The sequence below is a fragment of the Schistocerca nitens genome, chromosome 5 (assembly GCF_023898315.1).
Source record: "Schistocerca nitens isolate TAMUIC-IGC-003100 chromosome 5, iqSchNite1.1, whole genome shotgun sequence".
In the NCBI taxonomy this organism is placed as follows: domain Eukaryota; kingdom Metazoa; phylum Arthropoda; class Insecta; order Orthoptera; family Acrididae; genus Schistocerca; species Schistocerca nitens.
Genome location: NC_064618.1, coordinates 348659386 through 348672974, shown reverse-complemented (window position 1 = coordinate 348672974; position 13589 = coordinate 348659386). Strand labels below are relative to the sequence as shown.

At 41.0% G+C, this 13589-nt stretch overlaps 1 protein-coding gene across 1 annotated transcript in view; it reads left to right on the top strand.

Moving 5' to 3' along the window:
* Positions 1-13589, top strand: part of LOC126260443 (juvenile hormone acid O-methyltransferase-like) — a 70033-nt gene that overhangs the window by 34430 nt on the left and 22014 nt on the right. The window contains exons 3-4 of the mRNA XM_049957772.1: positions 411-543; positions 761-908. Coding sequence (XP_049813729.1) covers positions 411-543; positions 761-908 — 281 coding nt within the window. The remainder of the gene's footprint in view (positions 1-410; positions 544-760; positions 909-13589) is intronic.

Here is a 13589-nt window from a genome sequence, read left to right as displayed (position 1 = left end):
CCGCCGTCATAAATGAAACGCACTTTAGTACCGAAATACAATTAACATTGTACTTACTGAGGGGAAGAAACAATTATCTTTTATTTTAATGTCAGGGAGACGATGTAAGTAAGAACAGTTAATAACTATTTTTAAAAGTTAGTAAAGAGTTATGTCACACAATTTTTTCAATTGTTAGTCAGATCACTAAATGTATCTTGGGTAGAGCTTTGAGGAACTTAGTTACGTATTTCTCCTAGTGTAGAAAAGTCTCCCACATCTACAAATACTGAATTATGTAACCTAAACGGTTATGGATTGATTCAATTAAGCATTGGTTGCTCCATTTATTAACCATTCTGTTAAATATATTCATCTTCAGTTTGTTATTAAAAAATAGGGTCATTCTGATGTGAAGCACTTCATTCCAGAATCGCTCTTCAGAACGTCAGCAAACTTCTATCTCCTGGAGGTGAAGCACTTGTGATCATTGTGATCGGCAGTCCGTTATATAAGATGTTTGAAAACCTGGCCACGTGCTCTCGTTGGAGTGCCTATATGACGGTAAGCCGTAATTTATTTACCTCTTAGTGGAGAAGTCGTGGTGATTTTTAATACTTATGTTTAATGAAATGTCGAGCCATGGAACTCCATCAAACTTTAATTGGTTTCAAACGAAATCGCCCACAGCTAACAATGTGTCTGACAATCCCAACTTGAAATAAAGCGTAACTCCGTGTGTCAGTTCAGCTATAAGAAGGGTACGTCTGGTCTGTTGTAGGATTATCGTCAGTTCGAGCCCCCCTACATACGTGCAAAAGATCCAGTGGGTGAGCTGACGAAGTACCTGCATGAAGCTGGTTTCTGTGTAAAAACGTGCCGCAGTGGGGGCAACAGCTACAGTTCTATGGATGAACAAGATCTTATAAGTAAGTCCATTACAGTTCACGGAAGACTTGGGAGAATCAGATTATGAGAAGAGTATAGTTGAGGAGTTCCTTAAACGTTCACATGATTGTGGTTTCTAAATTAAATTTCTTTGAAGTAGTAAATGGAGTACAAAGTACTACCAACAATTAATTTAAAAAATAAATAATCATTGAACGTATACTGGAATACATCAATTAACGACATGCGTGATGGAAATGTGGATAGGTCTGTGAATGTACTAGATTAAATTACAAATAATTCACCAGTGTTATTTTATTATGTTGGCTATGTGAAAGTGAGCTCGTGGGATACATGAAAACTGATATCCATCTGCGTATAAATAAAATACGGGAATAATTGCAGAATATTTTGTTTGTTGGAGATCTGTAGATTGAGTTAATATCGCTGACAGCGCTATGCGCCCCCGGCAAGAGATTCTGTGGCTGGATGGACTAGCAGGTGGCGAGTGAATAGGGAAGTGTATGGGCATGATATTGTTAGTGGAGACTCTGTGTTGGTGGGACATGCATTGTAAAGTGAGATGAAATGATTTGTTTATAATGAAATACTCAAGGAAATATATGATGATGGATGTTTGTTTGATAATGTTTGTGCCATGGAATTATTGACAACTATATAATTTTTGAAACGAATAGGGTAAAATTTTCTAAAGACATTCTTTGCTCTTCAACAAAATTTTTCTTTCGTTAGCTATGTGCCTCCTAGTAATTAGAGTCTATAATATTTAGAATCTTTTTATTTAACTGGCTGTAGTTGCTACTTTCTGTAATTGCTGTAGTTCGTGTTATTAAGATTTTCTGTGAGGTAAGTGGCTTATGAAGAGAAATGTGGTTTGCACTGTTGGGATTCGTGATTAAAATGAATTTAGGCAATTAACAGAGTTGGAGGTAGTTTCATATTTCTTTAATTTCATATGTTTAGGATCTGTATTATTGTTAGGGTTTTTGCAATTCAGGGCCATTCTTTTGTGTTAATTATTGGAAATCATGTTGTCAATGTATAGCATTGAGATTGCGTTGGACTTGTATATAATAGGGGTAATAAAGGAATAGATCAAGTCTGAGTTGTCTTTGTCAGGGAAAATTCTGTAGGCCAGTGTTTAGTAAAAAAAATTAAAGAGGTAGTTTCAATTTGCATAAAAACTCCTAACTTTACGCCTTTGTATTATGTTTATGTACCTCTCCATCCAGACTAAAGTTGCTGTTGCATCACTTAACTCCTTGACAAATACCCTCTATATAAGAATACACTATCTGATCAAAAGTATCCGTCCAGCTATTAGTATACATTAATAAGGGATGTGTGCACCCTTCACCTTTATAGCAGCTTGAACTCTGGTAGATGACTTTTTCAAGGAGGTTTTTGAATGTACTTGGAGGAATGACAATCCATTCTTCCTCAAGATCCGCAACCAGAGAAGGTAGTGATGTCTGACACTGAGATCTGGAGCGAATTCGACATTTTAATTCATCCTAAAGATATTTCGTTGGATTCAATTCGAATCTGGGCAGGCCAGTCCATTTCAGGATTTTTATTGTCCACAAACAATTGCCTCACGGGTACTGCTTTATGAGAGAGGGGATTGTCATACTGATACAGTCATCATCTCCAAACATGTCGCCTACTGTACGCAGTACACAATGCAGCAAAATGTGTTTATATCCTTCTGTATTGAGGGTTTTCGTGAATGCAATAAGGGGACCACGCCATGACCACGAAGAAAACCCCAAAACGGAACTCCACATCCTCCATTCTTTACTGTTACCTCTATACATGATGACAGGTAATGTTATCCAGGCAATCGACAAACCCAAATCGTTCTATCGGATTGCCACAGGATGGGGCGTGATTCATCATCCAAGGTCACTGGTTTCCAGTCGTCAGTTGTCCAGTGGCGGCACGCTGTAAACCACCTCAAGTCGTTTGGCACTTACTACATATACGTCTGCCGTGTGAGGAGCTGCTCGATCACTTTAGACCTCTATTTCAATTCCTCGCACACAGTCGTCATGCTTGCTGGACTGCTGGTAGCACTATGCAACTCGTGATGATGATGTTTGGTTTGTGGGGCCTCAACTGTGCAGTCATCAGTGCCTGTACGAAGTTCCAATTTTTACACAGTCCAATCTAGCCATTGTCACGAATGATGATGGTGATGTTGATGATGAAATGATCAGGACTACACAATCACCCAGTCCCCAGGTGGAGAAAACCCCTAACCCAGTCGGGAATAGAATGGTTCAAATGGCTCTGAGCACTATGGGACTCAACATCTTAGGTCATAAGTCCCCTAGAACTTAGAACTACTGAAACCTAACTAACCTAAGGACATCACACACACCCATGCCCGAGGCAGGATTCGAACCTGCGACCGTAGCAGTCCCGCGGTTCCGGACTGCAGCGCCAGAACCGCTAGACCACCGCGGCCGGCTCGGGAATAGAAACTGGGACCCCGTGATCCAGATGCCTCTGGATCACGGGGTCCCAGGTTCTATTCCCGACTGAGTTAGTCCACGAGCTGCGGACTATGCTACAGGTGATCCTTTTCACTGATTACAACCATCCCCCAGCAATGCTCGACGATACACGATGTTTGCCCGGTCCTGTTTTAGTTATGTTTGTTCCTTCGTGTTTCCATTTCACAGTCGCATCACCAACAGTCAACTTTAGGCAGCTTTAGAACAGCTGAAATTTCCGTGATCGATTTGTTCACCTTAGGAATCACTGAGCTTTCCTGACCAACCCGTGCTGCTGTTGCGGTTTTATACTGACATCGCAGTAGTCTTCGCCTCCTTCTACTGGCGGGTCCGTCTCTCCTCACGTCTTGTGATAAGTTCCACATTACGTGGGTGTTTATGGATATTTTTTAACTCATAGCCAGCCCACGATGCCAAGCGATCGTTTTCTTGTCTATGAAGAACATGTTTACTTGGAGCCAATACAGCCTGCAAGACGGGTGTTTAAAAAGTCCTCTTTGAACTGCGGTGACATTGTGTATTTTCCAGGTGCAGAAGCACAGCACTGAAACTGCGCAGACCACAACACTTCCTGTGGATGTCACATCACACTTCTCTTAATGGTTCCGAATTGGCTGTCTACACACTTTACGTAAAATTTACAACAAAAACTCCCTTAGCTTAGCGAAAGCTAAGTGGAAGTATGCTGGAAGTGTATCGACAGCTGTCAGTCGGCATCGCCGTATCGCATCTCATCGCAAAAAAAAAAAAAAAAGAAACCCCCCCCAAGCATTTTGATTCTCAGAAAGGACTCTTGGATCCTCAGCGGTTAGACAATATATGTTGTTTGGCAACGATCTGCTGCAGAACGCTGTTTGAAAGCTGTGGAAACTCTTGTCAGCAGAAATATGGTGTAACAACAGTTGTCACTAATTTATTCATTAATTATTTGTAGCAGCTCGTGTACCGCCAGACGACCATGCTTGTCATCACGATGAGTGTTTCAATTTCCACTCTTGAACAAACTATACTATTGGTGCTCAAGACCGTCAATCGTTACGTCCGATCCATATAGGATGCACTGCTCATTCTGAACAACGCCTACATTATCCGTATCTATATAACAAAATCCTAAGGTACCCTAAGGGTACGTTTATGCTGCCACATCTCTGGTCACCGGTATGCTATCGGCAGGGTATCTCAAACTGATACCATATTTCTGCATTTCCAGAAGGCTTTTGGCACCGTTCCTCACAAGAGTCTTCTAATAAAATTGCGTGCCTATGGAATGTCGCTTCAGTTGTGCGACTGGCTTCGTTATTTTAGATCAGGCAGATTACAGTACATAGTAATCGACAAAAAATTATCGAGGAAAACAGATGTGATATCCATTCTTTCCCAAGGAAGTATTGTAGGCCCACTACTGTTGGTAATCTATGTAAAGTATTTAGGAGATAATCTGAGCAAACCTCTTAGATTGTTTGTAAATAATGCTCTCATTTATCGCCTAGTAAAGTCATCAGAACATCAAAACCAATTACAAAACAACTTAGACACGCTTTCTCTATTGTTCTAAAAGTAGCAGTTGTCTCTGAATACGGAAACGTGTGAGGTCATCTACATGCGTAGGAAAAGATATCTGTTAAATTTCGGTTACACGATAAATCACTCAAATTTACAGGCTATAAGTTGAGCTACATACCTAGGAATTACGATTAAGACGTCTTAAGTTTGGACGATCTAAAAGATAATATTGTGGGGAAGGCAAACCAAAGACTGTTTTATTGGCTGAACACTTAGAAGATGCAAGAGGTTTACTGAAAAGACTGCCTTTACTACCCTTGGTCGTCCTCTGCTAGAGTACTGGCGTGCAGTGTGCCATCCTTGCCAAGACAGGATTGACAGACGATATCGAAAAAGGCAGCTATTGTTGTACCATCGCAAAATAGTAGTTAGTGTCACGGACATGATAAGTGAGTTAGGCGGCAATCGTTAAGACGAAGGCGTTTTTCGTTTCGGCGAGATCTTTTCACGAAATATCAATCACTAACTTTCTCCTCTGAATGTGAAAATATTTTAGTGTCGCCAACCTTCAAAGGGAGAAATGGTCGTAACAAAAAAGAGAAATCAGAGCTCGCACAGAAATATTTAAGTATTCATTCTTCCCGCACGATGTTAGGGTGTGGAACGGTAGAGAAACAGTCATATGGTTGTTCGAAGAACGCTGTGACAGGCACTTAACTGTGAAGCGCACAATAGTGATTTGCAGACGATGGTGTAGTAGATGGAGAAACAAGTGCGCTGAGTCTTACTGGCCCATATAACCTGCACCATCGCTGCTCGCCCAGTAATCAAGATGCTTAATGCTTCGCGTCCCGACACTCGCCTAACGTCCTGAAACTTGAGCTGTGACTGGCTGCATCAGGCTCACTCTAGCACGCCGTGTTTGACTGCTTCTCGTTGTGCGGTTTCTCGTGCAGCATACATTTACTTTCACATCTGTATCTGCAGCCATACTCGGCAACATGCTATGAAGTGCTTAGCAGAGGGTACTTCCGTTTGTATCATATATTAACATACTGAGTGTGTGAAAAATTGCTTCTTAAATACCACTTTCAAGCTGCAAGGAAATTAATCTTATATTTGCAGTCACTGCGAGATTGATACCTTGGGAGCCATAGCATATTCCTACGTTCCTCAATACTGGTTCCTGAAACTTTGTGAATAACCTTTTGTGAGATAGTTTTCATCCAACTGCCACCATCTTCCATCTCAGTTTCTTCTGCATTTTCATGGTGTTTTCTCATAATCAAATATGTGGCCATTAGTGATACCCTATTTTGTATACTTTTAATGTCTGCTAACAGTCTTATTCGGTACGGTTCCCACATACTCCAGCTATATTCTAGGATGGAAATAGTAGCACAAAGCTGGTATCAGTGCATTTTTTAGTGTGGTTTGCATAATCAACTTTGGAGTCTACACAGTTTTTCGTATGAAGCTTATTTTTCGAGTTATTCTGGTTTGTCAGCTTAAAATTTACACCCTGTATATCTACCTTTATAACTTAACGTTCGAGAGATTGAAATTTTCCATCTGTGTACAAATGCATTCTGTCTAAGCACACCTATCCTCTCTGCTGAGTGCCTGGCATATGTACAATTTTGTCCATGGTATGATCTACACTAACATACTCGTGCTTTCCTTTATAGCTATTTATATACTGGCATTCAGTTTTCTTGAACCATCAGTAACAATAAATCCATACTGTGTGTGATTCTAGCAATCTGCAAACATCTTTACAAAATCATTGAATGATATGTTGGTTCCTACTTGCGCCTGGTAAATGTGTATTCAGTTCAAACTGTCTTGTCTGAGAGCTATAATGAGATTTGCATTATCCCTCACCAACTGTTTTTGTATTCTGGTACATGTGTGACTCAAATAAAATGTGTCAATACTCATATGATGACCAAAACAGAAATATTGTAGAATTTGATCTTAGTTTTCCACAGAAATATCGTAAAATACGAACATTGTGTTTGGCTTTATTTTTTCTGGTGGGGGAATTTGACTGCTTTGTCTGAATTTCATGTATGTTGCACCGTGCAGTAGCTGGTACTTGAGATGAAACAGCATTTTTGAAAATATACATACATGCTCAAAGCAGACTCCATTCAGATGTGTTTGTAGTGATATGAGATCACTTATCTTGCCACAGTTAGATGGACCTATAACTATCGCTCTTAGGTTATTGGGTAGGAATACTCGATTCTTCTTCTTCTTCAGGTCTTCTTCTGCAGCATCACAGGACCAGTCACAATAAAGTCCTGATTTGCATCCACGTGGCCATGGTACCAGCTACATCCGGTCTTGGTGTGCAATGGGCTTTTATAGAAAAAGAAACACTTGTACTAATAATATATGTAGCCACTACAGCACAATCATGTTACTGACTGAGCTACAATGGCTACAGGCTACACCTTACATTATATAATGGTGAGGTAGGTAAATAAGAAAAACAATATATATATATATATATATATATATATATATATATATATATATGTTGTTTCTTGTATGCACATAATTCCACATGCATTTCTCTCACACTGCTGAGTATTACTTTAGCTTCCTCTTTTCACACCATATTGATACACTGTTCTAAATCGTCAGCATGTACACTATATGTGCAGTGATAGTTCATGATGCTTTTATACAGTGTCTGAACATACGGCAAATGGTTCAAATGGCTCTGAGCACTATGGGACTCAACTGCTGAGGTCATTAGTCCCCTAGAACTTAGAACTAGTTAAACCTAAGGACATCACAAACATCCATGCCCAAGGCAGGATTCGAACCTGCGACCGAAGCGGTCTTGCGGTTCCAGACTACAGCGCCTTTAACCGCACGGCCACTTCGGCCGGCAACATACGGCAACCCATGGTTCAATCTTTCCAGTACGAGGGATAGTACCATACGCATGCCGAACAAGTTCATAATGGTGGCATGTTGCAGATAAATGGATTTCTCTCCAAATCTTATCATGAGTGTCATGCTGTAGTACGATCACGTTATAGGTAGCGTCAGTGATCACAATAAATGTCAGAAGAGGGAAAGTACTTCAAGGTCATCTGCTGGTTGATGTAGTGTTCTGCACAACAGAGTTCATATTTTGCTCTGGCTCCTTGGCATCTGCCTCTGGTCATCCAGAACCTTTTCACACTGATGAAGGTCTTCCTCTATCTCCTCCACCAACTATAGGATTTCGTCCTCATCTGAATTGGGGAAGAGCCATTTGTCCATCTCACTGTATAACCTAAAACCACATATTCATTTTCTAGTAATGAAAACATATACAAGGAGTACAAGAAAAAATCCCTTTTTTTTAGAATATACGTACACTTACAGGAGATCTGTGATGGCTCTTGCTTATCCCCAACACATACCCCTCGCTATAATCTTTTTCTACAAGGAAATTCGTCCATAACAACAACAAAGAATATGCACCATATTACATATAGGATGCAAATTTTGTCAGACAGCAGCTTATCACGTGTACATGATGCTACAAAGAAGAAAAATATTTATACTACTTACAGTGATGCTGCTGCTGCTGTTACTGGCTTTCATCAACTAGCTCATCAAATATATGTTGGCTATATACTGAAAAAATAAGATGACATTTATTCAATATTACAAAATTATTAAGGAAATTGTTACAGTTATTGACCTTGATTTTCGAAATCGTGTACAACAGCAAAGGTTCTCTGACTGGCCAATAAATAACACTAGAATATCATGTGAAATATGAAAAATGTATATACTACTTACAATGCTGCTACTGCTGCTGCTACCACTGATGCATTTCAGCATTTATTTCATCCACAATTTGGTGGATCTATGCTGAAACAGAAACATGAAAATTATTTTATACTACAAAATCCATAGTGGAGGAAAAAGTTACAGTTCCCAACTTTAATGTTAACTTACCAAGTGATTCTCATTGTCTGCGATAGCTGCTTTTGCTTCATGCCAATGATCACTTTGTTTTTCCTAATAAAAACTGGTAGAATGCACATGAGCAAGAAGACGACCTGAGGCACTGGTGAACGATAGCGGAATGAGGCCTGGGGTGTAAGGGTGGGGTTTATATAGACTCAAGCTCTGGCTACTAATTTGGTGGGAACCAATTGGGTTGCAGTATTCAGGGGATACCTTTGTCGTCAGGTTTAGCAGGTTGGTTCATGCACACACAAACAGGATGTAACGACTTGAGAGAGACCAGAGGTGGTTTCTAGGTATCAGATATCAAAAGGATGCTGACTTCTGCTTTGAGGTCGTTGGACTAACCAGATGACAATGCTCGAGGCGCTCCCTGGGAGGATAGATAGTGGACTGCTTCTTAGCACACATTTTGCTGCCTTCATGACCTCACAGGTTAGGGCAGTGCATAGAGAGTGTTTGTGTCCTCCAACATCTCTACATACAAAACCCCTGATATATAACAACTGTTTTTGAAATTGGATGGCTTGATTTGTTTTCATCTGTCTATACACTTTGGTCTGGACCTCACCACTCTTTGTGATATGATCACCAGTCAGTAGTGCCCACAAATGTCGGTTGGTGGTCTGGGATCACTTGTTAGTCGTCCATGGGCCTGGGCACAAGGTGTACAGACACCATGGGAAGGAGATTTGTTGTGGTGACCGTCCCAGTGAAGCATGGTAAGGGAGTTTATTACTTTCTAGCACTGTGCATTTACTTGTAGCTGTTAGCAGGTGCATATTTTACGAGTTGCGGCATACATGTTAGGCTGGGGTTTGTTCATAATGTGTTATTTCCAACACCTATCTGTACCAATGTAATGAGAGGAGGACATCACACCTGATGTCGTGGCAGCAGAAACCTAATGCTTCCTAGCACATCTTACAAGTCAGCACAGCCACTCAAAGGCTTGCCTTCACCTGGCACTTTGTTTGGGGATTAGTGCAACTTCTGCTCTGTGCACTGTATGAGCTGGTGCTATGTGTGTGGTAATACATGAGGCACCTGGTGGTGTGGTAGCCAACAGCAGTCATGGGCCGAAGTGGGCAAAGTGCAGCCTCTCTCCCAACCTGTGGCTGCAGGAATACAGGAAACTACCAGCACCTCTGCCCTGTGATTGGTGCAAAAACAGGAGTGAGAGATTTTTAATGATGTAATAATGTGCAATGAGTTATGTTGACTTCGATTGCCTGACATTATTCCTTGCATGATTCGAAAAAAAGTGATCTGTTTAATTACTTGTTTTTGATGTTCTTTAAAAGACCTGCATCTTCAAAAACAGTGAAGTATGACGAGCTTTTCTCACCAAATAAAAGAGAGATCCAACCCCATCATATTGGATTTTATAAGCAAACAGTATATTCTTTGCTATGTAATTGAATTTACTGTAGTGTGATCCTTTCTCTCCAGCAAAGATTGAGTCCTCTGCCTGGCAATTTCCAGACAGGAGTGAGGAGGGGGAGGGCTGAGGATTTCCTAGAAGGGAACAGGTATTTAATTTTTCGATTGAACTAATTAGTCAATTAATATGATGACAAAAGTGTGCTTGTATTGAAGAGAGGGTTTCCAAGAGGGGTGAGGGAGAAGGAGTTGAGGGGGATGGGTGGAGGGGTTTCTCAGAAGCTCAGATTATACCTGTGCAGTCATAAGTCAACTAACATAACAATAGGTCAAGGGGAAAGGAAGGGGTCGTAAATGAATGTATGCAACCCCCACAAACAAATGCCCCAAACTGGCTTTGCCCTACTACTGATGGATCATGTGAGTGTTTTGTAAGCGATCTCCTTTGTAATCTGACTGCCCAATACCAAACAAGGAAACCAGACAGCTGCTGCTGTAAGAAACACAATCGATGATTTTAAACAGGCACTTATTTCAGGAGTTTTTGGTTGCAAAGCTATCTGGGACCAGAGGCATGAAGATCATCATAACCATTTCATGGTTGTGTGTAATAATTGTTTGAAATTAGTTAATGTGTTTCCCCCTTTTTTGTCATTAGAATATCAGCACATAGCTGTATGATGTGGTGTGGATAGTAACTGATGAAACATTGCCTCAGGCTGAGAAAGTCTACCAATTTCTCTTCAGCAAAAATTTTGTTAATAATTCCAGGTCAAGTCTGCCTATGCTAAAACAGTCTCCTGCAATACCGTTTAAAAGAAAGTGGAAAAAAAATTTATGACATTTACAACTGTCTGAAAAAGTGCTCTAGATAATTTTTGAGCTGTTGCTAGAAATGGTGAGAGTATCTGCATTGTGGACAGTCTATGTTCAAAAGGTATATGAATACCTCTTTTTGTTTCTCGTTGCCAATAACCATATTTTTGTCATGAACAAACCACCATTTCTGTTACCAGCCGATGCATAAAACACAGTTTTGCACCCACATTTCAAGCAATCAACTCACTAGCGATGTTAGTGAAGTATAGGTGCCTGGTGAGAACCTAGATGCTTGCGTTACCAGTGGCGTGCCAGCAGTGAGGCTGGAGCGTAAATGTAACTTGGTTGGTGGTGAGTAGCGAGATGCGGTGTTCCAGTAGTGTGCAGTGAGGTGCCAGCAGTGAGGCTTACTTTAAGAGTAAGGTACGTTTATGCTTCATACCCACTGCTGCCATCTCACTGCTCACTACTGGCCCACTGCACCTTGCCACTCGCGAGGTGCAGCATCACTGATCGCTGGTCGCTGGGAGCAATTACCCTGCAGCTGTTCAGATAGCTATCTGTGTGCTGACAGAGTCAAACGCAGCACTGCTGGAGTGACCTTGAAACAGTCAATCACGGCTCCAGTTTCTGGACATGCAGCGGTGGTTGCAGCACGAAACCTGAACCAGCTTGATATTATCGTCTGTTGTGGATAATAGTGAGCAACAGGGCGAGCTGTGATGGTTCAGTTTAAATACACTGGTAAGACCCAGTGGGCTCGTTACAGCATCGACATGCCATGCCAGCAAGAGTAGTTTCTGTAGCTCCATCTAACCAGCGTCTAGACAAAATATGGCGACACAAACGACTTTTCTCTGTTATTACTGTTTGCTTGACCAATTAATTTTTCACAATTTTTTTCTTTAGGTACTGTACCATGTTTTTGTGTTTGTATATCACACCTGCGATTTGACCGAAGTATTATTTACTTTGGTGCACAGTGGTGTACCTTGGAACTCTTTTTCAGACTTTTGCCCTCTGCTAGCCCTGCCATAGAAGTTTAAAATATTTTCTTACTTTGTTTCGAAATGACAGCTTTCACTTTATGTTTGCTGCAGCATTTTTCTGAAATTTCAAAAATTATTCCAGAAATGTAAGGTTTTCCCAAATGTGGAAAACTGTCCCAAGGTACAACATGATCATGTACCAATGGAGAAATATTCTATTCAAATTTAAGAATGTTTCAGTCGAGAAAATATTGTCAACAGTGTATAGAAGAATGTATGTGTTACATTATAAATTTACAGCACACTAGTAATCACGATGAGAAATCAAAATAAGAAGAAGTACTATCAAAGACCAGTTAAAAGTTAAAAACGTTTTGAAACAGAAGCTGTTGCTGACTAACACAACTTCCATTTTCAATAAAGGGAGAGTTGTAGAAGGCATTAAAGAAACTCGATTTATTTGCAAATGTCATGCGTTTCTTGGTAGAAGCCCTTTTCTTACGAGGTAAGAGATGATGCATGATTGAAAAACTATGGCTTAACTGTCCACGTGTTATGTAACTAGTTTTAAAAATTTACACAATTTTACTCACCTTAATGCTTCGTAAGAGGACTATCTGGGCCAGGCATCATGCTCCCGTCAGCTGATGACTCACGTGACCATCCTCCCATACTCCCACTGGTCGAGGGCTTCTGGTGAACGTTTGCTAGTCATCTGTTCGTCAGCAGTCCCCAATCGTGGGGAAATCTGCCCGGCCAGCAGCCGAGGAACAAGCCATGAGAATGGTCTCGCAACTCTTGACCAGGGATCTTCCCATACTTTGCTTAACAAATCTGGATCAATGGAAGCAACAGCCCCTCCCATTCTGTGTCTCAACTCTGACAAATCATTAAGTAGAGGCAGGACGCATACACGCTCTTTCGTAAAAACCCCAAAGGAAGAAACAGCTCCGCGTGAAGATAGATGAACGCGAAGGGCAGCGGAAAAGAGCTCCATCATATTGACCATTGCGGCCAACCCAACATCCAGGGACTTCGACGTTGAAACACTCTCGTGCAGAGAAATGCCAAAGGATAATGGCCCCCTTTTGTTGCGAAATAAATTTTTCAGGTTCACCTTCAAACTGGGGTAAGAAACATTCTTGCAACATATCCATGTAAGCCACCACTGTTACGCCAGCTCCAGTAGAACAAAAAATCGTCAGTGCTCTTAACATAAGGATACACCAGAGAAAGCGTTTAATTTTGGCGAACCTTCTTGGTATTCATGAGGATGTTCTAACCCCCCTCCCCCCCCAGGTATCAAAATTATGGGTATTTACTTTTCCACTTAGATGAGAAGTTGCCTCACCATTAAACACCATAAGACAGAGAAATAATCTTCCCGCTGCCACAATTCATTTGCAAAGCTATAACGTATACCTTTGCCATCTGGCTTTAAGGCCTGTAACAGCTGTCACCGACATGGAAGCATGTGTAAACCTTTTTGCCGGCCACGGTGGCCATG